Source organism: Psammomys obesus, unplaced genomic scaffold (assembly GCF_907164565.1).
Source record: "Psammomys obesus unplaced genomic scaffold, mPsaObe1.curated_primary_1811, whole genome shotgun sequence".
Lineage (NCBI taxonomy): Eukaryota > Metazoa > Chordata > Mammalia > Rodentia > Muridae > Psammomys > Psammomys obesus.
The window spans coordinates 31,583,467-31,609,986 of record NW_026593286.1 but is presented as its reverse complement, the minus strand read 5'-3'; the positions used below and the strand labels follow the sequence as shown (position 1 = coordinate 31,609,986).

Sequence of the window (26,520 nt, the reverse complement as noted above, 5' to 3'; positions counted from 1 at the left end):
TAATAATAATAATAATAATAATAATAATAATAATAATAATAATAATAATGAGCCCCAAGATGAGCCAATAGACTATAGAAGGAAGCAACCAGGGCTTTCTGTGAGAGCAGACGAGAAGTCTTAAAACTAGCTCATAGATATCCAAAGGACAAAGAGGTTAGAGGAATCAGATGTCCACATCTCTTTTGGCACAGCTTTAAAGTGCACAGCGCAGCTCTCTCTCCTGACCAAGGGAAGACTCAAACCCATCTTTGAGCTGGGGAGCACTTGAATTTCTTGACTTGAAATTTTCCAGACTCCCGAAGCAAACGACTCCCTACCTTTCGTGCCCTACTCAGGGGAGTGCTTTAAGTAAGGCCTGACCCACATCATCCTCATCCCTCTTCCTCTAGGGAAGTAAGACCTGAGTAAGACCTGAGCTGCAGTAATTGACTCAGAATGAAAGAACAGAGTTTGGTGTGCAAATCCTTCTGGGGAAGGCTGCAAAGAACTCCTCAGCTAGTTATTCCCAAAGATAAAAGTACCCTGACTGCAGCACCTGATCAGGGCAGCAATTTACAGGAAGAAAATGACTCTTACCCTCCGACCAACACCAGTTATGGGCTCCACCCAGAAAATTCTTTCAACGGCACCCAGAAATGGTCCCAAGCCAACTCAGGTAGATTCCTGGATGGACCTAAAAGTGAGGGTTTGCATACGGCCTTTGTTCTCTCTTTGAGAAAATGTGCAAGCCCCTTCCGTAGTGATTGAGGTGGCCCTGGCTTATTGTTGTTATTTGTTGAACTGGGGGTGGAGCCCAGGGATACCCACATGCCAGGCCAACGCTCCTCTGCGGTGCTGTATCCCCAACACTCTAATTCCAGAAGAAAGTAAAAGGTACGTATTTCTGTACCAGAGGAAATTAAGCATCCCAGAGGGACTTTTCTGAATTTTACACAAACCGCCTTCTGTCACATCCACAGGTGTGACAGTACATGGATTCGTGTTCCATTTCCCACAGTTCTGAGTTCTACAGAAGCCCATGAGCTTTTCCACATTGCGCTTGGGTGCAGCTGCTAGGGGGCTGACAGGAGGCTCATGCAGTCTATGTGTCTTCCTGAGGAAGAGGGTTCACATGATTGCCTGCAGAGATATCCGTGCTTCCGCTGCAAGACACTGCCTTGTACCCTCTAGGAATGCCATGCCACCACCTTTCTTCACTTTGAGCTTGTGAAACAGTCTCTCCATGTAGTCCAGGCTACCCTAGATTTCCCTGTATTAACCAAGTTGTTATCAAACTCCCAGCAATCCTCCTGCCTCAGACTCCCAAATCCTAATAATAAAGTATAAGCCACAATAGCCAGCACCTGCTAGTTCTTTTTGACTGTTTAGTGCTGAACCCGAGGCTTCGAGGGTCGAGCACTCTACTGTGTTAACCCATCAACTACCATCTCCTCATCTTTCTAACTGAACTGGAAATTCTCATGTTCAGAACTGCCCCGGGACTCAGTTTTCAGAAAGCTGGCTCTCAAATGGTCCCTCCTCGGCTTTCATCAATGATCCCAGATGAAAGCAGCAACTGGAACCAACCCTTTCAGCAAGACGCTGTGACCGGGAATCCAGAAAACACAGTTTGTCATCAGCATCCAAGGAAGTAACAACAAAAACAACCCGAGTCTCTTTTCCTTGACCCTCCTCCTTCCAGTCTATTCCAGAGGCACCAAATACAGCTGTGGGAGTGGAGGCTGCGGTGCCTGCACGGTGATGATGTCCAGATATGATCCCAAGAACAAGAAGATCCAGTATCCTTTCCACAGGCCTGGCCATGCTCTGGGCACATCTGGAAGGGACAAGGAGCCTCCCCACTGAAGGCTTTGCTTTCCCTATAACTATGCATCTCTCCCTCCTTTCTTTGAGTCTCTGACATGCTCACCCACCTCCATCTCTTTTCCACAAACTTCCTGCCCAGCAGGACTTACTTTGTCCCGTGTTCTGAGCTCTCTGGGATCTGTTCTCTGTTTCTTTGCCTTTGAACCTTTCACCATTGTGACCAAGATACACATCAAGAACAACTTAAAGAAAAAAAATGTTTATTTGGGCCTAGAGTTTCAGGGAACCTCAGCCCCCAGAGTGAGGGAGGTGAAGTCAGCACTTTCATCTGCAGCGGCGGGAACAAGAGGCGAAGCTCCCTTCACAGTGGCTCAGAAGCAGAGGCCACAGACGACTCTGGGTGCCAGGCTGTCACCCTCAGAGGCACACTGCCTGCATCTACTTCCGCCACGCAGCCACCATCACCCAAGGGCTCCATAACCCCACAAAGTGGCACAGGCAGCTGGGGGCAAGTGCTCAAAGCCTGAGTCTATGGGGGACATTTTTTTATTTTATTTGAGATTATAATATAATTACACCATTTTATCCTTACCTTTTCTCCCTCCAAAGCCTCCCATATGTTCTTTTTTGCTTGCTTTTAAATTTATGGCCTCTCTTCACTAATTGCTGTTGTATCTTTTTTCGTTAATTATTGTTAATTGCATGTATATTCTCTCTTTCTCTATCTCGCTCTCTCCCTCCTCTCTCTCTCTCTCTCTCTCTCTCACATATACACACACACAACACTAAAACAAAAAGGAAGAAAGGCAAGAGGTATATCCTGTTAAGTCTGTGTAACGTTACTTTTATGTATGTTTTCAGGCCTGACCATTTGGTACTGGATAACTAACTGGTTTGTTCTTGCCTGCGGAAGACTATTTCTCCCTCTTTCAGCCTTTCTCAGTTGCCTGTCATTCTTTGTGTAGGGTTGAAGCCTTTGGGGGACATTTATTCTCCAAAGAGAACACTTCCTTACTTTCCCTAAAAGAAGTAAAAAGTAAAATAAGGAAAAGATGAAGGAAGGTCACTTAGGACTCCAATGTGAAAGTGCCTCCCCTTGTTTCCTCCACTTGTCATATGCAACTTCTTTCTTAGGTATGTCCAGAAGTCCACAGTTGTATAGGTTATCTTCTTTCTGTTTGGGGAAATACAGTCTTGTCATTCTCCTGGACTGCAATAACTCACCAAGTTTTGTCACCCATTCTCCATGATTTCAGTGTGCTCTCCTTACATAAGCCCATCACAGTCACTACCCAGCAACGGCATGCCTGGTACCCGTCTGCTCTCTCCACGGGGTAGCCATTACCACGGTGGAAGGTGTGGGAAGCATCAAGAAGAGGATTCACCCTGTGCAGGTGAGACTGGGATGGGATGGGGCCCAGATGCTGGCACGGGCATGGTCCCTAGTCTGGTGTGTTCTCCTGAGGTCTCCAAGCTTAAAATTCTTCATGCTTTTACGTTCTTGTTTTGTAAAGTGCTGTGCTTCGTAGCCAGGAATCTTTTTCAGAGATCTTTTCAAGATGCTGTCATTGATTGTAAGACATCTTAACACAAGAGACCTTCATTCTTGCCAGGGATTAAAAGGCAAGGGTGGTCCGACTCAAGAAAAAAAATGAAGTAGAAAACCAGAGTTACAGAAAATAGACTTCCTCATTTCTCACTGTTCCAAAGTAAGGGATGCTGGTGAGAGTTCAGTTGTGTGGGAAAGACTTCAGCAGCATCACCCAGATTCCTGCTACACTTAAAATGCAGCCGAACGGCTGCTCAAGGTTAGAGGGCTGGTCTAAGAAAGGGCAGCGTTGTTTTCTTATGCCTGAGCAGGACTATCAGCTGAGTGAGGAGAGAGAGAGAACGACGAAGAGTCTCTGCCTTGGGACCCCTTCCTTGAAAGGTTGTAGCTGGAACATGGGAGCTTCATTGACTTCATGCTACCCTCAACAAAGACATGTTCACATCATTCATCCGTGAGCTCAGACAGCTGTGTTCTGTAGATGGTACCCACATTCGCCTCTTCTCACTCTATATACACAAGCGTTTCCTCCTGCGCTCCTGGGTCTTGATGGGACCAGTGTCACATTTGTTCAGTAGTCGCCCTGGAGCAGGCTTGCCTGGCTTATGAAAGCCAAGCCTGTTGTTACATTTTCAGGGGGGTCTTCTGATTGTCTTTAAACTTATCCACAGCTGAATTAAGCTAGAGGCACGTAAAATGCCTTGGTTTGTACACAAACCAAGATAGGTATTTGTACAATGGAAACTGGAGAAGAAAACGCATGCGAAGGTCTGCCTCCCCAAGAAAGCCAGTGTTAAACAGACCAGCAGGTTCTATAGCCTAGACTGCCTGCCACAGCAAAGACAACCGCCATGTGGCAGTCAAGCCAGCACAGCCACGTTGCCACGCAACGCTAAAATGTCTGTCCTTTCCTTTGAACCACAGACATAGTATTTGGCTTCCATTATAGGAGCATTAGCGGTGTTTAGGGGGAGTGTTTGAGAATGCTAGAATCATACTCAAGTCAGCCAGCTGAGTATAAAGTGACACTGTCAGTGCAGGCTGCACTGACAGGCCCAGCTCCAATTGCAGCTTCCTGGCTTAGGGGTTTTGCACAGAGCAAATAATTTGGTAATTTTTCCCACTGTTTTCACTGTATGATACTGAACGTGCATGATCTAGATGTGTTACTAGCCCAGCAACATGAAATAGACATCCACTTTTAAAGCATAGAGGTTGTAACACTTGATACCTCAAAAATTCTTTAATCTAAATGGGAAAGAGCGTGGAGGTTCTTCTCCAGAGACTGCTGAGGGATTCACACACATTCAGTTATTCTGTAAGGTACGGGCCATTGTCACCCTAATCTTAAAGATGAAGAAAAGTTGAATAAACCACGAGGTAACAGGATAACTGGGCTACTGGAAGGAACAAGGAAAGCAGGCACAAGAATGACTCCTGATCATTTCGCTTCTCAAATCACGCTTCCTGTTTCATAGGTGGAGAACATGGATCTACAGAGAAGAGAGAGACTTAAGTAATAGCTGCTACTATACTTTCTTTTTCTTTTTAAGCAAAAATACATGCAACTGAGTTCAAGAAATCAACCCTCTTCCTCCGGGGGCAAGCGTCCTTCTGTAGTTATTTTCAGAGAGCTCGGTCTATACGCTCTGTGCTGCTGGCTAGCGCGCAAGGCGAGAAGGCCGAAGGTCTGATGCACTGATGGTGTGCCTTTGTCTCTCAGGAACGGCTTGCCAAGTGTCACGGCACGCAGTGTGGATTCTGCAGCCCGGGGATGGTGATGTCTATTTACACGCTGCTCAGGAACCACCCAGAGCCCACGCCTGATCAGATCATGGAGGCTCTTGGAGGTGAGGCTTTGGGGGGGAATGCCGAGGAGGGAACTAAAGATGGATGCCCCAGCCCTTTGGAAAGACACTGAGGCAGACAGACAGACACTGTCTTTGTTCTGTAGCCCTAGGCTGGTGCTGAAGTGATACAGGCTCCATCACTTTTCCTTAAAGGTATTTTAATGCCTGCTGCTAATGCGAGTACACCCTTTTCCAAATGTGGAAATGTGGGTAAAGCGGGACAAGAGCTTGTCATTTGTTTTTTTTTAATTAGTCTAAATCATTCGCTAACATTACTCACTAAAAGCTTATACAAAGAGGATATGTTTCCAGGTACTGTACATCTTTATGTGCTGGCTGGTTCAGGAGCCTGAGAAACAATGAGTTATGATAAGCAAACAGTGAGCAATTCAATTCCTACAAAAAAAAAAAAAAAAAAAAAAAAAGGCAGCAAATTTAAGCGTAACAATTCTGACTTTGTATCTAAAAAAGGTATGTGAGCAAATGTAGTTTCTATCATAAGGCTTCCCAGTATGGGGTGTGAGATCTAAGGTATGAACGCTATTGCAGCAACTAATAAATATTAAAGGAAAGCCCCTGGTCCCTCCCATAAACAGACACAAACAGAAGCTCAATTATGATGAAAAGGTGAGAAAGAAAACTAGGCCAGAGTTCAACTTAAATGTTTTTGGAATGGGCGTGTAAGCGTTCCTTGCTGTTTTCTCTCAACATCTCTGTCATTCAAAAATTTTCAATTTCTGCTTAAACTGCTTTGGCCACTAGTTTCCAGTGTAACTTTAACCCAGTCTGAACGGACCAAGTGACTAATAATCTTGTTTTTCACTGAAGTAACGAGCACCTGAAGAAGTATCGGGAGCTTTGAGAATCAGAGATCTTGAATTTGGCATTTTGGTCGGCTCATTCACCGGGGTACAGGCAGTCTGACAGAGGTAGAGGCAGACACAAAGCTTGAGGCACATAGCCTAATTCTGGGTAGAGGGCTTGAAGAGCGTATTTGGTGGAAATTTTTCTGGTAATTTTTTTTTTTTACATACTTAAATCACACATACGCACCCTGTTGGCTGTATATTATTACGTGCCGATTTTTCTTCTCTACCATTTTCTATTCTGTGAAAGTTTCGTATGTTTACACAATTTGTATTGATCCTACCCACCCACCACCACCCCCTTTCAACTCCCCTGATGCCCTCACCCCTTCACCTTCCTAACTTCATGTCCTCTTTTTATTGTTGTGAATAGCTACCCCCCCCCAGTATAATTAGTACCAGGTGTGTATAGGTTCGGGGCATTCACTGAGGCAGAAGCAGCATGCCAGTAGCTATGTTCTCCTCGGGGCTCTTTGTGGTGTTGTAGACTTAGGACTGATTATGCAGACCAAAACAAACACCCTGGCTCATGGCTCATGCTGGATTTTGTTGGTGGTGGTGGCTTTTCCAGACAGGGTTTCTCTGTGTTGCCTTGGCAGTCCTGGACTCACTTTGCTGGCCAGGCTGGCCTCGAACTCACAAAGCTCCACCTGCCTCTGCCTCCCTGAGCGCTGCGATTAAAGGTGTGCGCCACCGCAACCGACCTAATGCTGAAAGTACTAAGCATAGAGGTGCAGTCTGTCTGTCAGACCTTAAGACCTGACTCCTTACCAACCAGGTAATTTGTGCCGATGCACTGGATATCGACCGATCGTAGAGAGTGTGAGGACCTTCTCTCAGGTGAGTTAAAATGCTGTAGGCTACTATTCTGTTGACTTAATGTGTGAACAAACTTTGACCTAAGGTAACGTATTTCACTCACTGTCTTTAAAACAACTCCTCATCGCCCTTTCTAGCCACTGGAGCTTGCCAGATGCCCACTGTGTGTATTTCTTCTTCCACAATCTGTAGGTAGTGTACTCTGATAGTGAGCCCCTCCATTACCCTACACCACTGAGGAATGCGACTCTCCTCTCCTGGCAAATCTAGTGGCCTGTGGCTCCTCAGGAAGGGGTGGGGTCTCATGAGTGCCTGCTCCACCACAACGCTGTGCTGAAGCAATCTGTTCTGTGCAGGTAGCCACTCCGAGTTCATGAGCCTAATAGCATACTGCTGTCTTTTTATAAGGAAACCTTTAGCGTGTCTTGTTTATTTCTTTGAGCCTGATACTTTCTTGAGAATTATAAAATTTATTCTGCCGCTCCAGTAAATGAATACTCTACTGAAGAAAATCAAGCGTGGAAATAATGAAAGCAGCCAGTTTGGTGGTACAGAACTGAGGCTGAGGACGGAGAGTCTTAAGTGCAAGACATGCTGGGATACAGAGGAAGTTCAAGAGCAGCAGAGCAGACTGGGATGTACTCAGAGAGAGAGCGCTTAACTAGAATATGCAAGTCCCACAATTCAACTCCCAGTAGAGGAAAGAAAGAGCCAGGGAGGAAAGAAAGGCAGGTAATATATCCAACACTTAATATATCCAATAGGCATACTGAAGAAACAAGACTGAAGAGAATTGAGGGAAAGGAAAGGACAAATAACACATCAGAGAAAGGGGACTTTGAGCTATATTATAGAAGAAACTATTGCTATAGAATAAATTAATTGCTGAAGAAAGAACAGCAGAAAAGCTACAAAGAAGAGAATTAGTTGAAATAGAAAAATGTCCAAGACCTTATTAAAAATGAAAAGAAAGAGAAAAGTTGGTGTGACTGGGGTCTTAAAGCGAAAAAGGAAGGGTACTTACTGTTTGGGGCTGATAGCTGACACACAGACATTGCTCCTGAGTAACATGCTGAGCAGAGAAATTCACAGGCAAGTTCTCAGCACCTGCCTGTGAGAAAGCTATGTGTGTGTGTGGGGGGGGGGGGGGGGAAAGCATGAGCTACTGCAGTATCCCATACAGCATGCAGAGAAAGCTAGGCCCGGAGAGGGCCGGGGGTGGGGGGTGAAGGCATGAGTTCCCGCAGTATCCCATGCAGAAGAGAATGTTGACAACGGCCAGTGTGGCAGAGTGGGGACAGGGAGACAGCTTTCGAGACGGAGCTTGCCAGAGATAACCAGCCCTAACCACCAAGAAGCAAAGACTGCAGCAAGCCAGTCCCAAGTCACTTTCAAAGCTAAGCACAGAGGAACCACAGAGGACAGAGAAAGTTGGAAAGCCTGATTAGCACATAGAGATGCAGTCTTGAATAACAGGGTTTTCAGGATCCACTTTTCAAGATAAGAATTATTTGTATATCATTTTTTTGTTCACCAAAATTAACACAGAGTATACCAGTTCATTTCAAATATTGTAAGTTTTTGAGGAGTGAGGGTGTAGCTTAGCTTATAGAGCACTTGTCCAGCATGCATTAACCTTAGCAGCCCATAAACCAGGCACTAGAGTGCATGCTTGCAACACAAGCATTCTAGTAGTACAGGCAAGAAGATCAGAAGTCCAAGGTCATCTGTGGCTACACAGCCAGTTCCGGCTCATTCCGAGGTACTTGAGACTTTGTCTAAAAAAAAATAAAATAAAACAACATTGGAAACTTATTTTTATGCTGTTACTAAAAAAGTTTCAGGAAGCTTTACAAATTATTGGCTAGTTTGTTTTAATTCCTAAGATACTATTTATGGTAAATAATAATAGTGACCAGGATTTTGCTATACACACACACACACATACACACACATACAAATATTTATATATATAAATATATATATAAATATATTTTATATGTATTTATAACAGAAACAGCACCTTCCTCTCATTGTCCAGCCTAACACTATAGGGTCTTCTTTGTAGATAAGAATCTACATAAAGATGTAGACAAAAATACATAGCTCTAGTTCCTTTACTGTGCACAGCTCATAGTATCTGAACCCTAATTAATTCCGTAGAAACGGTCTTGGAGTTTAAAATAACCAGCTGTCTCTATCACACCAGCTTTGTGTGTCAGACACTGTGCAACTTTCTCATCATCAGGAGTTACAAAACTGTTTGAGACAGGCTTTATTAACCCAATTAACAAGCCAGCCAGGCTAGTACACGCAGAACCAGGAACTGGGCTCTTAATTTTAAATATGACACTCATGGTCTCCAAACTGCCACACAGCCTTTGGCATCGTTTATATCTTGACAAGAAAGGATGAGAGTATTACATGAAGCTGGGCGCTGTGGTACCTACCATCTGCAATCCCAGCACTCGGGAGGGGATGGCATGAGCGTTGCCTTGACTTCCAGCCAAGACCAGCCTAGGTTATTAACTAGGTTACTTCCAGGTTAGCCAGGGCTAGAGTATGAGACCTTCTCTCACTAAAGCATTAGAAAAAAAATAGAAAAGGAAGGAGAGGAACAGGGGGGGAAAGGAAGAGGAAGAGAAAGCAGGGAGGAGGAAGAGGAACTGATATTTGCCACAACTGACAAATTCAGGCCCAAAAGGTTACCTGACATGAAGTGTCCAGAGAATAATAATTTAAATGATTAATGATTTGATTCCTCCAAACAATTCATGGTGATTTCAATAATATAAAAATAAACTCAAAGTTTTACTTCATTTTTATTTTTCATATGGAAAACTTTAAAGGCATTTTGTCTTCCCAAGACATCGCTAAAGACTCACTCCCTGTCGCTGTGGAGATAAACGCCAGCGGCTTGTGTTGACCACCACAGAGCTTTTCCTCTGTGTTTCTCCCCTCCATGGGGAGACCCTGTGGCCAACCCCATGGATTCTGATCCCTCATGTCTTCTCTTGAGCCCAGTGCAAGCCCCACTGTGAGCACAGCTGCACACACTCCCTTGATTTTTCTGTAACTGGTGAATGGTAGGATAGCGTGTTACCTAACTTCCCGTACTGAGGTAGAGGTTTAAGCCTTCTTAGTATTCTTTGTGGTGCTAAGGATGTAACCCATTGAGCTACACACACCCAGCCACTCTTTTGTTTTTGTTTATTTGTTTTTATTTATTCGAGGTTTTGGGGTTTTTTTTGTTTTTTTTTTTTTTTTTTTTTTTTTTTTTTTTTTGAGCCAGGGGTTTATATAGCCTGGGCTGGCCTCAAACTTGCTTTGTATCTAAGGATGGCCTTGAACTCCTAAATCCTCCTGACTCTGCTTCCCGCGTGCTGGGACTAGAAGCATGTGCCTGCGATTTCGGGGTCTTGTTACCTATGTTTTACTGGGAATTGGAGAATAAGTGACAAGATGAGACACATATGCTCCGGGGACCTCCCTCCATTCTGCCGAGAATCTATAGATCAGCTTCTCACCCTCCTGGGGATCTCACAGACATGGCGGCTCCGGCAGCACGTTGAAAGAACTGACCGTGACACTGACTTAAGCTGTATTCCTTCCCAAGGGGTCTACTGTTTGCCAGATAAAGGGGTCTGGAAAATGCTGCATGGATCCAGATGAGAGGCCTTTTGTGAGCAGAGAAGAAAAGGTAAGTGGCTGGTTTTCCTACTTCAACTGGAGAAATGGTTAAAAATCCGAATGTATGTATTCTTGTCAGTCACTAGAAGGCAAAAATAAGTGGCATGCGTGTCATCGAAAGCCCGTTTAAGAGTGCAGTGCACCGTAGAGGGGAAGCCTCGGCCTCGGGAGAACGGCAGCTGGCTGGCCACAGCGTCCCAGCAGGGAGGGGCACGCTGCGCTCGGCCAGCTCCAATTTTATTCCCTCTGAGCTCCAGCCCGTAGGATGGTGTCAGTCACGTTCAGGGTAGACGTCTCCATCCCAGCTAACCCAGGCTAGACTCTCCCTCACAGACACGCTTAGAAGTTGGGCTCCTAGAGGATTCCAGGGCCTTTGGAGTCGACAATCGGTATTAACCAAGCATGGCACCTCTGTGCACATAAAAAGCAGCACCCACAGTAATACAGGGACGCAGTGTGGAAGTCTGATGCTCAGGGCTGGGAGGGAGAATTCTATGTGACGGGGCCGGCACCTTGCTTTCTATCGGTGTGTCAGGAGGACCGCCACACCTGAATATTGCTGTATGTCTCTCAGTAACGCTGGAGCCCCATTTGTGTTGTGTTGTGTTTTGTTGAGATGTGTTCCAAACTATATAACGAAGATGAGTTCCAGCCCCTGGATCCATCGCAGGAACCTATATTTCCTCCTGAACTGATGGTAAGTTGTTTCATAATACAGTGTGACACACGCCTTTTTTATTACACCGTAGGACCACTGAGCTCTAGTTATTAAAAGGTGGTCGTGGGACCACCATGAGGAAGTCATTTCCAGGGACTTGCTCAGTTCTTTTAATAAATCATCAAATCAGAGATCGTGAAAGAGTGGTGCTGCCAGATCTGAGGGTCCCTTTGGCTGAATGCCAGCAGCTAAAGATCCTGAGGTCATGAGTCACTGAAGGTCTCACAGGTACTCACAGGCATCTTAGAAGCAATTTGTGAAACAGTGAAGTGACAATAAAATGATACTTAGGACAATGGAATTGTAGTGTTCTCACAGTTAACCACTGGTTCAATCTGGTAAAGAAAACGGAGAAAGGAAAATAATGTCACGTTATGGTGTGTCTGGACTCCTGTCCCATGACTGTTCCCTGCAGAAAGCACAATGGGAGAGAGAGACTGCTCCTGGCTGCTCAGAACCCAGTGCCATGTGTCCCTCAGAGTGTGGGAACTTGGACACCTTGGTATGAGTCAGTGTTTTAAAGTTGTAGACCTAAATATAGATATATGTATATTCCATAGAGACCCGCAGGGTTGTAGAAAAAAATCACCTTCCATTATACACACACAGTACACAACACCTACACACAAGCAAATAACAAGTGATTTTTAGATGTTTAAGGGAATAGTGTTCAGTAACAATTTCCCCCGTAGCCAGAGTTCATCTGAGCCCAAAGGTGAGTCTCTGAGTCCGTTAACAGAATCTCCAGTCCAGTGCTTACTGCTTTACCGAAGAGCCAGGAGGTAGGAAACAGATTTACCTACAGTTTCCACCACAACTGGAGGGGCGGGGGGAATATCCTCGGCTTCTCTCTACTTCACCTGTAGCCATGTTGCCATTTATAGAAAGCACGACACAAACGCCGGGACATGTGCACGTGTGGATTTAGGAAAGTTGTCAGGGCCATGCAGCGAGTCCCCTGGGAATGCAGTCTTCCTCGGATTCTGGTTCCTCGGCAAATTCTAATCCTCCAGCGGTGGGGCAGAACTACAGCCAAGGCCCTTCCACTAGCCCGTGTGCCTCTTCAGATGCTTCACAAATACAAACAGAGTGTCCCTCTGGAGATACCCAGCAGGATGAGATCTCATGGATTTGGTAGTTTCGCTCCGCCCTTTCCCAGTCCCTACAAGTTAGTCTCCTGAGAAAGCTCAAATGGCCCAGCAGACCCCGTGGATGAAAGCACAGTGGCTTTGCTTCTTGCAGAGAATGGCAGAAGACCCGAACAAGAGGAGGCTCACATTCCAAGGGGCGAGGACCACCTGGATCACGCCTGTCACCTTGCAGGACCTCTTAGAACTGAAAGCCAGCTACCCCAAAGCCCCCCTGGTCATGGGGAACACGGCAGTGGGTATGTGCTATGCTTAGATCGTATAAGCTGAGCATCTGTGCTCCTCTTCAAACTCTTCGTTTCTACTAGTGAGACTTCGGATCCTTTACCGTGTTTTATTTTTCTCTTTTGCAAACAAGTTCTATACATCATGATTTTTACTCTGTCTCACAGTTAACCCATTGCTCTCGCTTTCTAATTATTCCCTGTTTTTCTCCATAAAGGACCCACCATTAAATTTAGAGATGAATTCCATCCAGTTTTTATATCCCCACTTGGGCTTCCAGAACTGTATTTTGTGAACACCACAGACAATGGTAAGCATCTCGTGTCTCCAATAAAGCATCAGCCTTGGCTCAGTGGGAAGCTAACAGCAATCAGTGGCACATCACATAACATCTGACTTCATTTATCCATCCCAGCAGCTCACTGAGCACTTACTGTACATTCTCTATAAGCATCTTCAGGACGTCTCTCTCAGCTGTGTCACCGAGTGTCACATTGTCATCAAAGCTGTAAGAGCAAGAAGATGCCAAAGAGTCAAAGATTTCAGCCAAGCACAGAAAAATTGGTAGAATAAACCCTTAAGATATTTTCTTTCTTGAGGCTCATCACACACACATTGCACACACACACACACACACACACACACACACACACACACACATGCACACATACACACAATATCTTGGCCACAAAATTTAAAATGCAACTATAAGCAACTTTATTTTTTCTTTCATTCTTTTCACAAGTTGCCCATTATGTTCACATGTCCTTGGTCTTCATGACATCCCAAGGAGACAGACCTCTGTCATAACTTGGAGTCTCCAATCTTCCTGTGGAAGATCCAGAATCAAAGGATAATTTCCCCAGCCTCCCAAGTCAAGGGTAGATCCTCTCTCTTCTTTTTTATCATGTATAAACAAGGCTGAGTCCTTCCACCACCAATAGCCAAACAATACATTTGATCAGATAATTAATAGGTGATATTAATTATTAGGGTATTGTCTTGCTATCCCTTTAACAGTCTTAGGTCAGTTGGCCCATTCATTTTTTTTTCTTAACTGTTGGAATACCTATCTCAATGGCTATAGATTAGGGAAAGATGGGTAAGGGCGACTATTCAGGCAAGTGGGTGAGGGGAGGTCACCGGGTAGGGAGCAGTGATGCTGTAGAGACGAGGAGGCGGGGCCTGAAGAACAACTACATCTGCGGCTCTGACTTGTTTTCATTTCGATCCCTCCTCGGAGCAGCAAGCACTGTTTCCCTAATCACCCCTCCATGAAACTTTAACACCGTAGACAAAAAGCCACAGTTTTTTGCTTGCAGTGTGTTAACTGGTATAGTGAGATTCTTTTAGTCCCTCCCTTGTGGGTTCTATTTGCCCCGGTAGGACAGCACTGCCAAAGCCATGCCCTGTTGGCACACCTTCGAGCAAAGCTAACCTGCAAGCAGCTGGCCCACTCTGGGGATTTTGGGGGGAGGGGCTGTGGGAAGAGATGGTTGTGGAAGAAGAGCAAATGGACAGTGGAAACTTTGCAAACCAATTTTCTAGTTTAATGGTCCTCAAAAAGGGTTTTGAAGTCCTGATGGACTGCCACACATTTTAATCTAGGATCCACGGGCTGAAACAGAAGGACCATGGCTTTAAGGCCTGCCAGGACTCAGTAGTGTAGCAAAACTCTCTCTCTCAAAAAAAGGGGGGGAGTGGAAAGGGAGGGATTTAGAATTTCCATAATTGACCATTTACTCAGGGAAAGCAAATGGAGTATTGAATTTCAATTGCCTGTAGTTAATATGTACTAAAATCCAAGGCAAACATGACTGTCTGTGACTGAGAAAAAGGGTTTGGCACTTAATATTTGAGAATTGTATAGGTTTTTCATCACTGTGGCAAAGTACTTAGAGAACTGAGTTTAAGGCCAGCCTGGTCTACAGAGCTAATTCTAAGACAGCCAGAGCTGACAGAGAAACCTTGTCTCAAAAAAAATGAATGGGGGCAGGGGGGCAGAGGAAATTAAAAGAGGGAAAGATTTATATGTTGGATCGTGGTTTCAGACATTTCATTCCATCATGGCAGGCTGGGCGTGGCTGAGCAGGGCAGCTATGTCCTGGCACTTAAGGAGCAGAGAAAGAATTCCTGCACTCGGCGGCTCTCCTTTTGCATTAGTTACTTGTCTCATTGCTGTAACAAAATACCTGATGGGGAAGCAAACTTCCGGGAGGGAGGTTTACTTCCGATCTCTGTTCAAGGACATAAACTGTGTGATAGGACAGTCATGAGAACAGGTGCTGGACGAAGCCGGTCACACTGTGTCCCCAGTCGGGAAGCAGAAAGGGCCAAACGCTCTTTTCATGCTTCAGTGTCAAAGCCACGCTCTTCTCTCCCTCAACCCCCACAGTATACAACAACACGGCCTGCACTGACAGAGGTGTCCCCGTTAGTTAATCTCCAGAAACACCCTCAGATACACTTTACCAATCTTCTGGGTTTTTCTCCACCCAACCCAGGAAATCGTCAGAAGCATTGCCGTTGGCAGTTGTCATCCTAACTAAATAAACGGGGAGGAGGTCTATTAAGAAGACTGTTTCCGTGCACCCCAGCATGGAAACTCACTGTGTGCTCATGTGCGATTCTCTTGCTTTCAGGGACAACAATAGGCGCAGGGTACAGCTTGGCACAGCTGAACAATGCCTTGGGTTTTCTGGTTTCCGAGCAACCAAAGGAGAAGACCAAGACCTATCGCGCCCTCCTGAAGCACCTGAGGACACTTGCGGGGCCCCAGATTAGGAATATGGCTGTATGTCCTCTACTGTCCTAAACAATAAGCCACAGGATAGTGTGTGTGTTTGTGTGTGTGTGTGTGTGTGTAAAATGATATAACAGATTATGGTATACAGTCAGGAGCAGCACAAATTCTTGCCCCAGGCACCTGTGTGTTCTAGGATCCCAGGGAAGCCACCAAAACGCTTTAAACTGTGCTCACTTGAGTTTAAAAACTAAAAACCAACTAAATGTGGCTGTGTCTAGGGTCCCTTCCAGCTTTGACTGTCTATGAAGCATGCCTTATGTAGGGTGTAGCTAACAAGATTCTTGCCTTCCCAGATGCTCTGGCTTCCATTTCTGATGTGTGTGTCCCACACACATCCTTGGACCCCCAGTTGTCTAGATAACCGACTGGGCTTTTCCTGTTACTTATGACTTTAGGGTAATTGGCTTAAACCACTCCCCACTGATGTCTTGCATGATGGGCAAGGCATCAGGATGTGGGGGCCGGGCGGAAACCCTTTTCTCATCGTGGTCTGCAGCCCACTGCTGGTCCACACATCTGCCGCACGTTCCCACATCTTTATTTTGCGTTCATTTTCTGAATGATGTTGCTCCTCTCGATGAACTTGTTCCCATAAGCCCCTAAAGATCCCTGTTCAAGCCTGCCCTAAACAGACTCTAATGAAGGTTTAAGGCCACAGAGAAGCATTGGGTTTCTCTGGCACATGACGGTCTTCCTGAATGTAAATGCACTGGACCCAGGGTCTACTTACCAGCACTTCAAGCCCTCCACCTTCCCCATGTAGAACTGACTCCCTTCTCTCTCTGTGCCATGCCCTCACTTTTCCCCCTAACCTGCTGACATCACTCCCCAGTCTCCATTCACTTCTTCCTTGCATAGGCATGCATATCAAGGAATGCTCCTGAGCAAGCACAGACCCATGTTAGGACCATTTCTCCGACAACTGTTTGTCCCCAGTGCACACAGTTGCCTTTTCAGCCTGCAGCATTTATATAGGTCAAAAGTGAGCAGAAAAAGTTGAGCACAGTGTGGTCAGTGTGGTGCCTGGATTGTTTAGCTGCTCCCAAATGCTCTCAGACCTTTCTGGGGAACATAAAGAAAAATTTAAAACCTACATGATATCTCTGTGTCCATGATCCCTCGCTTGCCAGATAACTGAGTGAAACTTTTTTATGTCTTCTTTTTATTAGACTTTAGGAGGGCATGTGGTGAGCCGGCTTAATATTTCCGACCTCAACCCCATTTTAGCAGCTGGAAATGCTACCATCAATGTGATATCTAAAGGTAAGAGGCCAAGCATTTGGGCATTTCATTTTATACTATCTCTATTGCATATGCCCTGCTGTCTGCTATGAACGAGGGACTCAAGTATAGCTTCCTTACCCCCCTGAACCCCAAACATCACTTGAAACCTGGGGCAGAAGCCTCCATCACCTCCCTTCTTCCAGCCAGTCTGGGTTAATAGATTGGACTTAATGTCTCTGATACTTTTCTTAAATATTTGACCCATTTATGGGCATTCCAAATTATAGTGTCAAAGAAATCCAAGAAAAGGACCAGGGCTGGTGGGATGGCTGAGTGGATTAAGCACTTGTTGCCAAATCTGGCAACCTGAGTTTGCTCCCCAGTACCCACATGGTTGGAGGAGAGAATGGAGTCCTGTATGCGCTGTCCTCTGACCTCCACATGAGCACCATGACATATGTGCATACAGCCAATATATCAATAAATGCAAAAGACAGAGAGAAGAATAAGAGGTTTCTCTGGGGCTTATGACATTTTTGTCATAAGTTTATGACATATTTCTTTCTCTGGTTTTGAAAAGAAGGCAGTTTTTATATATTATTCATTACTCTTTTTTTTTTTCAAATGTGAGCTTTGTAGAAGAAAACTAATCTAAACTTAGGGGAGTAAGAGCAAATTGATGTTATTCAGAGTGCTACTAATGTAAAATCTCTCCCCTTCCATTACAATTATATTTTTAAAACAGGAGATTCAAATGATTACAACTATCTAAGAAAAGGGGCACATGGTTATAATTTGAATTGAGGAAAAGAAGATAGGGCTGAGTAGGAAGCTCAGTATAAAGAGCCTGGTGGATGAGCTCACAAGTTCAATCTCCAGAACCAACACAGGGGGAAGGCCAGGCATCGTGGGTCTCTTGTAATTCCAGAAGCTGGAGAGGGAGAGCGAGCCAGTCAGCCTCCCTACCTGTCATGTCCAAGTCTGAGAAGAAGCCAAGACAGAACCTGAGAAACAGCATCCGAGGCTGATATCTGGCTGTCACATTCGTGAACCCACATACACAGACGTGTGCACCCATGTGAACACACACACACACACACACACACACACACACACACACACGCTCACTCCACGGTCACTTTTCTCATTTGTGAAATGTTGTACATTGTAGCAGGTTGTGTCCTAATAAAACCTAAGCTCTGGCTCCCCGCCCACACCAGTTCATTCCAGTAACGGCCATAGGTACTTGTTCTGTAGCCACGCGCCACTCCCCACCCCCACTCCAGTTTGCTAGGCATCTTGACCCAGATCCTTTTCTCTATCAGAAGGAGAACGGCAAATCCCTTTAAACGGCCCTTTCCTCGAGGGGTCGCCTGAGGCCAACTTGAAACCAGAAGAAGTTGTGCTGTCTGTGTCCATTCCTTACTCTGGCCAGGTGAGGCTCCTGTACCTATAGCCTAGCTGCGCCTGAGAGAGCTTGGGACCCCTCACAGTGAGGGGCAGATTCCCCCATGACCATCTGGGTTGCTCCCCCAAAGGGGCCATGTTGTGACTTTGGGGCGAGGGTGGGGGCGTGCCTAAAGGGCACTGGCCTTGCAAAAACAGGACCGTCTGTGTGAATGTGCACCTTTGCCAAGAGCATGTAAATGCATCAGCCTTAGAGGTCTCCAATGAACTGAACATTTACTATGAAGTTACTTGCCAATCACCAATAGTTATGAACTAGGCAGTTTAAATGGCGTCATTATGGACCCTGTCCCTACCACCCTACAGCACAGTGCTGAGCCTGGGAGACGCTACAAGAGTTTATTTAAGGGGTCTCAGCTTCTTTCCTCCAAGCTCCCTAGGCGGGAAGGCTTGAAGTAGGAAATAAAACTCAGTCACCAAGGACCAAGGACTGGAAATGAGAAGGGGTAGCTCTGGGCTGGAAGTCAGTGCAGTGGAGCTGGGGGCAGGGGGCAGGGGGCAGGGATGGACAATTGGGGGCAGGGACAAACAACATGATACAGACAACATCGGGGACCCAACATAGCCTATGATAGGCTCCAGATCTGTGGAAAGGAGGACACCATTCCAAGCGGGAAGACTATGAAGGGGGTGGCCAGACCAGACCAGCCACAGCCGGAATCAAGACTTGGTGGGAGGCTGGGGCCTAGCATGGAGCAGGTCAGGAGTAACGAGGAGTCAATGGCTGCCTTAGCAGACAGACACCTTTGAACATTTACGGCAGGGAAGTTTACGTGGAAAAGGTGTTTAATGTACAGTGGTCCAGCACAATGTACCTGGTTGTGGAGGACTAAAGGTCACACACACACACCATCATCTTCTTCTTCTTCTTCTTCTTCTTCTTCTTCTTCTTCTTCTTCTTCTTCTTCTTCTTCTTCTTCTTCTTCTTCTTCATCATCATCATCATCGGAGGAGTTGCTGTGTGGTATGCACTAACCATTCTGGCTGTTTCCATCTCTAGTGGCACTTTGTATCTGGACTCCGGCTGGCCCAACGTCAGGAAAATGCCACTGCCATTGTCAATGCTGGCATGAGCGTGGAGTTTGAGGAAGGCACAAACACGATCAAGGAGCTCCAGATGTTCTTCGGAAATGTTGCCCCCACTGTGGTCTCGGCAAGCCAAACCTGCAAGCAGCTCGTTGGGAGGTAGGTCACAGCCCCTCCGGCACACCGTGTACGGACCTTTCCGCTTGGATTTTTTTTTTTTTTTCAGGAAAACCATACTTGGAAAAATGCCTATGAGGTTTTATAAACATGTAGATATGTGTGCGCGCGTAAAAGCGTATATATGCACACACATATCCATATGGATTTTTTGAGACCAGGTTTCTCTGTGTAGCCCTGGCTGTCCTAGAACTCATTCTACAAACCAGGCTGACCTCAAACTCAGAGATCCACCTGTCTCTGCCTCCCAAGTGCTGGGATCAAAGGCGTGCGCCACCATCACCTGGCAACATTTATTTTTTTTAATTTTATAAATATTATATATATATATATATATATATATACACACACACACACACACACACACACACACACACACACACACATCTGGAAGTTTTAAGCTCTGAAGAAAAATTTAAGAAAAGCACTCAAAAGCCCAGTCCTTCAAAGTACATAGCCTTCTCTTATTAAAGGCCTCTACAATTATTGCAGAAATGACATAGTTTAAGTGGATATTGTTTGTTAAGCAATTGACCTGAAAAATAAGCAAACATCCCCAATATCGAACAAGATGAACAAGTGTCTTTAAGCTACATCAAGAAGGTGGAAACTTTGGACTGCCAAATAGCTTTGCTCTAGGCATCTTCATCATTGCTAGCTTCTAGAATTTTTTTTAAAGAAAAATTTCCAACTAGTGCTTTTGCAGTAATTTTATTTACCCATATATGCTCATTCCCAGTAGGTGGAATTTAATATGGTTTTCCTTGGATACTGAATTAAACTCCCACTTCTAAGACAACCATGGAAACTTTCCACTTGTGAACCAGTTCCGTCCTTACCTGTTGTTCACTGTGTATGTGTGCCAGGCTCTAGTCCGGGGACACATAGCAGATCTCCAAATTTCAAAAAGCTTTGATTTTTAGCAGGGTTGGGTTTTATTTAACCTAAGTAAACCCATACTATTAGTTTATGAAGTTTAAAAAATAATAATAAAGGAAGACTTGGAAAGAAACACATGGCAACCATTAAATCAGATGCTGAAGAAAACTAAGGGACCTGGTGTGATAAGAGTGAGGACATGCTAGAGGCCACGCTTAGCTATGTGAGAGCCTATCTCAAAATAACAAAGGCAGGAAGGGAGGAAGGAAGGAAGGAAGGAAGGAAGGAAGGAAGGAAGGAAGGAAGGAAGGAAGGAAGGAAGCTAAGGGCAGTGGGGCCGGTGGAACAAGGAGGCAGGCGAATCTCTGTGAGTTCAAGGCTAGCTCGTCTACAGAGCAAGTCCAGGACAGGCAAGGCTACACAGTGAAACCCTGTCTGGGGGGTGGGGAGAGAGAAAGGAAAAAGAAAGCTAATGGCAGATCTTAAAGATATTCTGTTGGGCCTTGAAAGATACCTACAGTTGCAAGACATCTTTCCTTGCCACAGTAGTTTGGTATCTGCCTTCTTATTGTCACAAACCGTCTGCTACTGTAACAAAATGCTGGAGACCGAGTAATTTACAAAGGGAACAGTTTTATTTTGGTCTGTGAGTGGAAAGGCTAAAGTCCAAGAGCATAGCACTGACAAGGCTCTCCTACTGCTTCAGTTCTTGGTAGAAAGTGGAAAGGGCATTTTCAGAAGACAGGACAAATAGACAACTTTGCTCAGGAGCAGCCTGAGCTCGGGGTTTCCAGCCCAGCCCTGGTGAGGTCACGCATTCCTTTGAAAGACTAGGTCACCTATCTTCCAGCAGCTCTTCGGCACTGCACCACGACGGTCTTCAAATTTCAACCTGAGTTTAGGAGAGGACAAACCTCAGAAGCGGCAAAGGCGGCGGTTCGATGACATGTTTATCTTCTGTCCCGCCAGGGAATGGGACGACCAGATGCTGAGTGACTTGTGCCAGTGGGTCCTGGAGGAGATCCGCATCCCACCAGCAGCCGCGGGCGGCATGGTGGAGTACCGGCGCACACTCATCATCAGCTTGCTCTTCAAGTTCTACCTCAAAGTGAGGCGATGGCTGAATAAAATGGCAAGTAGCTTCTCTAAGCCCCTGGGTGCCTGGGTCTGAACATGAGGCACATGCCCTGCTACTGAGATTAGTATCATTAGCGAGCTCAGGGTGGGGCCTGGGCAGCCATGCCGCTCCATCTGCCAGATAAATGCTGGAGTGCCGCATAAATAATATAAATAATAAATAATATTGCTACCAGCGATAAAAAGGCATCAGTAAGCAAATTGCATCTTTTCCTCTTTAAAAAAAAAAAGATCTTCTTGTTGAAATAAGAAAAAGGTATTTTTTTAGTACTTAGAAATAGATCCAAAAGAGTGGGGAAATCACATGCAATCCTATCACTCATATTCAACCGTTATCGATAATTTAGTGTATGTCCTTCAAAACCCTTCCTAATAAGTGTGTGTGTGTGTGTGTGTGTGTGTGTGTGTGTGTGTGTGTGTGTGTTGTAAAACTGCTTAGTACAGCTTGGTTATTTCACTTTTTTTAACATTATATCTTTTTTTTTTCTTTTATGGAATACTGTGGCATAACGGTTATTTGGCATGTCCACAGGAGGATGCACAATTTTCCGATTTGTTATTTTTTACCACTGTACTGGTGGTTCAGTGATAAAAATTTTCCAACTGCCTCCCTTTTAGACATACAAATTGTTTCCATATTTCTATTATCTTCATATCACCTAGCTCACTTTAAAACTATGTCCACAGTAGTTGCTTAGAATTTACCTCACACATACGTTTTGTTCCTTGATACCTGTTGCCCTTCCTGGTTCCTAAGAGAGTGATGGAGCTGTGTGTGGCCTGACAGGGAATGCTTCTGGGTTCCCGCCAGGTGTGGCCACTGTGAGTCCAATGTGTTTCTAGGTATTGGGAGCTGACATTTAGGGTTAGAAATGAGCTAGAAAGACATGGCTAGGGTGATCCACGGTGAGGAGTAAAGCAGGGTGTGCCACCAGGATCTGCTAAGTCCCCTGGGAACGGAAGCAGAGAAGGAGGAGAGACCACAGCTGGTAGTCTGCTACAGAGCTGGGGATGAGACTAGGGAATTAGGTTTGGAGGAAAGAAGTGAGAGTGAGTCTCCCAGGATCACCTGCTTCCCTGGCAAACCTGTGGACTGTAGCTGTGAGAATTGGAGGCTGCTTCTCTGATTGCTGTCCCCGAACTCTTTGGGGTTGTTTGTTGTTTGTTTGTTTGTTTGTTTGTTTTGTCAGTGTCCCTAATATAGTTCTACAAAATAACTTCTCATGATTGCAGAATTTTGTATCCAAATTTACCGTGATTTCCCTATTGTTTCACATTTAGTTTAATTCTGTTTTCCTCACCATCATCAAGATACTCTTTCTTCAGTCATTCAAAAGGAGCCCTTGTAATGCTTCCTGAGGCTAGCCTTCCTTCTCTGAGTGCCTAAGCGATGTTCTAGTTTCTCTACCTGCTTAGGGAACTTGAAATCCTACGCTCTCTTAGCAAAGCTGAAGTCAAAGATCTTAAACACTAGATTGGATGGTTCTGTTTCTTTCTTTCTACTTTCTTTTTTTCTTTGTGTATTTGTGGTTTGGGGAAGGGGTTTGGGAGGGGGGTCACAGGACAGCTTTCTGTAGTCAGTTCTCTCCTTCCACTGTGTAAGTTCAGGGGACTGAACTCAGATTATCAGGTTTGACGGCAAATACCTTTACCTGCTGAACCATCTCACGAGCCTGGATAATTCTGTCTCTACACTTGTTTCTGAAGTCAGTAGCTCATCGTATAAAATTCAATGCAAAGTCATTATTTTTCAGGATCCACAGAAGTTTCCCGACATCCCAGCAAACTTCGTGAGTGCTCTAGATGACTTCCCCATAGTAACGCCCCAAGGAGTTCAGATGTTCCAGGTGGGTGGGGCTTTTTATAATTTTATGCAGTCAGATGTTTGTTATATACATGCACCTCTCTTTTCAATGACTTTACTATGAGCAAGTAGATAGTCTTATAAAAGCCAGCCAATGTCAAGTGCGCTCACACCTACACAATTTGCATGCTTTACTCAAGGCTGCTTGAGGAACTAGACACTGAATCTTCCCTCTCTGCTTTTTTCAGGTTTGTTACCTAAAATTTCCTCTTTACTTTGTAATTTTGACCTTCCTTAAAAGCCTACATTAAATGCCTTTCCAAGGGACTGTAAAAGTGAAGTTGCCTATCCCCACTTCTCCCATGGCCTCTGACCATGGCCTAGCTTGAGAACACAGAAAATTAACACCAGGAAAAAAAAAAAAAAAAAAAAAAAAAAAGGACCTCCAACCCACAGGCAGTGAGTGGGACAATCTAGAACACGGTGGAATTCATGGAAGTTGCAGCACTCACCAGGTCCTGGCTGTCTCTCTCCCTCTCTCTCTCTCTCTCTCTCTCACTTGCTCTCGCTCTCTCTCGCTCTCTGCCAATTCTTTGTTTCCAAGTGTTTCCTTGCTTTGCAACAGTGGCGCCAAATCCTCTAGAAATTGTGGGCATTTTCATTGCCCTTTATCAGTTGTGTAAATTATGCTTTACAGCAAGCTGAAGTAGAACATATCATTTTGATGTGTTCCGATTCCTTAGTTAGACCGAAGAATCCTTGCGGACATTAATGATGACTTCTTTGCAGAAGAGTATTGCAAGCAGAATACATCTCTTGCCATATACTCGAGAGAGATTTACTAGTCTTCCATTTGCAGACTGGTTGCCCAGGAGCCTATAGTAACTCTTGACTGTACATAAGCCAAACACAGCAGACCCAAACTTCGGGTCTAGTGTCAAATACCTTGTCTTTGTTTCCTAACAGTGTGTGAATCCCAACCAACCCCAGCAAGATCCGGTTGGGCACCCAATTATGCATCAGTCAGCCATTAAGCATGCCACGGGGGAAGCCATATTTGTTGATGACATGCCTCCCATTGACCAAGAACTCTTTCTTGCTGTAGTCACCAGTACCAGGGCCCACGCAAAGATCACGTAAGGAAATGCACAGTGACCCCATCTGCTACTAAAGTATGTTCGATATTTCATTTTCAACCTGAGAGCTTATTGCATATTTAGTCCAATTTAGAATAGTCACCTCTTCTGGGTGAGAACTGGCCATTTTTAAAGCACAGTTGGAAATGAATCTACAGCCTAAACTTAGAACACCTAATATTCTTCAGCATAGACTCTTACTCTGTGACTTAGTTATGACGCTGTCTGAGGAATCATTTGTACTGCGTTGTGAGCTTTCCTCTGCAGCCTTAACATCTGCTGTCACGTTTCTCCTCCCAGATCACTCGACGTGTCGGAAGCCCTGGCGTGTCCAGGGGTAGTCGATGTGATTACGGCCGAGGATGTTCCGGGAGACAACAACCACAGTGGAGAGATTTTCTATGCACAGACCGAGGTGTGTGGTTTGTTATTCTCGCACTCCACTCCAGTGTCAAAATCTTCGTTGGCTGTGGCCGCCACATCCACAGATTCATGTCCACGTCATCAATATTGCTAGAACCCAGGGGCTGCCTCAGTCACTCTTCCATCCCCTCTGAGAACGTGACTCCCTTTGAGATTCTGACAAAAAGCCTTAAGTCCCCGTAAGGAAGGCTTCTAACCCTTGGGAAAGTCACCCAAGCCATGCAAAGCATGAGTTCTCTACACCGCTTTGATTAGTCCCATTGAAGCCACCGTTCGAAATTGGATTTTCATGGGTAGAAAACAGTCTTCCTAACCTAGGTGCAGTGGCACATGTCTTTGATCCCAGAACTCAGGAGGCAGAGGTAAGTGGATCCCTAAGTTCAAGGCCAGCCTGGTCTACAGAGCGAGTTCCAAGACAGCCAGGGCTACACAAAGAAATTCTGTCTTGAAAGACCGAAGAAAGGAAAAAAGAAAGTTGTCTTTCTTTTGCTCACCAAAGCATCAGTAGCTGAAATAGGACTATAGGGGCATTAATTCCTTTTGGAAGGTTCTATTTTGTTGCAAAACATGATGTCGTAAGTATCCTAGGCTGGCCTTGAACTCACGACGTACCAGTGTGCACCACACATTCAGTTTATGTGGTGCTGAAGATCTAATCCAGGGCTTCCTGCCTGCTAGGCAAGCACTGTACCAACCGAGCCAGGTCCCCAGCCCCTGGGTTGGTCTTAACTAACAACATGTGGCTTTTCTGCAGGTCATTTGCGTGGGTCAGATCGTCTGCACCGTGGCGGCCGATACCTATGCCCATGCAAAAGAAGCAGCTAAACGCGTGAAGATTACTTATGATGACATAGACCCAAACATTATCACGATAGAGGTAGATCCCTGTCCATCTTCTGGAATGATGGGGGGGAAGGGGACATACTTTGAACGGAATTCAACCGGAGGGTCATGGAATAAGATCATTTGGGCTTTGACTATACTTTAGCCAGCATTACCTGTGGGTTTAGAGTTCAGTCTCTAGGGATCTAGCTGCACCTCAGATCAGAACCCCGGGACTCTCCTGTCTGAATCCCCTCTTCCTACCAGCACTTCTGCAGGGAACTATAAAAGTGAAGTTGCCTATCCCCACTTCTCCCATGGCCTCTGACCATGGCCTAGCTTGAGAACACAGAAAATTAACACCAGGAAAAAAAAAAAAAAAAAAAAAGGACCTCCAACCCACAGGCAGTGAGTGGGACAATCTAGAACACGGTGGAATTCATGGAAGTTGCAGCATTCACCAGGTCCTGGCTGTCTCTCTCCCTCTCTTTCTCTCTCTCTCTCTCTCTCTCTCTCTCTCTCTCACTTGCTCTCACTCTCTCTCGCTCTCTGCCAATTTTCTGATTACACACAAGCTCTGGAGACAGACCTCTTGAGTTCTGCCTTTTACAGCCTCCAAACAGCAACGCAGACTTCGGCAAGTTAATTAAACTCCTCACACCTCAGTTCGTTCTTGTATAAAATGGAAACTTTTAGGTACCTACACCGGAAGTTTATTGGGAAATTTAAAGGTGGGAATCCAAGGAAATGTTGAGAATAGCACCTGCGATGGGGAATGCTTTCGGTGGACTTAGCCACCATTTTGGTTTTGCTATTATTAATGAAGGCGAGGTGATGTTATACTGTGTTTTGTATCGTTGATATCTACAGAAGTGCTAGCCCCATAGCAGATGCTCAGTCATTTGGACAATGGAGACCTGGAAAGGCAGAAGGACAGATGGAGGC

At 45.3% G+C, this 26,520-nt stretch overlaps 1 protein-coding gene across 1 annotated transcript in view; it reads left to right on the top strand.

Annotated features, from left to right (window-relative positions):
* Positions 1-26,520, top strand: part of LOC129683750 (aldehyde oxidase 4-like) — a 49,922-nt gene that overhangs the window by 7,242 nt on the left and 16,160 nt on the right. Inside the window, 17 exon segments of the mRNA XM_055616674.1 lie at positions 1,695-1,781; positions 3,095-3,203; positions 5,082-5,208; positions 6,853-6,914; positions 10,510-10,593; positions 11,200-11,280; positions 12,544-12,688; positions 12,892-12,984; positions 15,317-15,468; positions 16,650-16,743; positions 18,030-18,139; positions 19,172-19,356; positions 21,223-21,385; positions 23,145-23,237; positions 24,161-24,330; positions 24,631-24,745; positions 25,508-25,630. Coding sequence (XP_055472649.1) covers positions 1,695-1,781; positions 3,095-3,203; positions 5,082-5,208; positions 6,853-6,914; positions 10,510-10,593; positions 11,200-11,280; positions 12,544-12,688; positions 12,892-12,984; positions 15,317-15,468; positions 16,650-16,743; positions 18,030-18,139; positions 19,172-19,356; positions 21,223-21,385; positions 23,145-23,237; positions 24,161-24,330; positions 24,631-24,745; positions 25,508-25,630 — 1,993 coding nt within the window.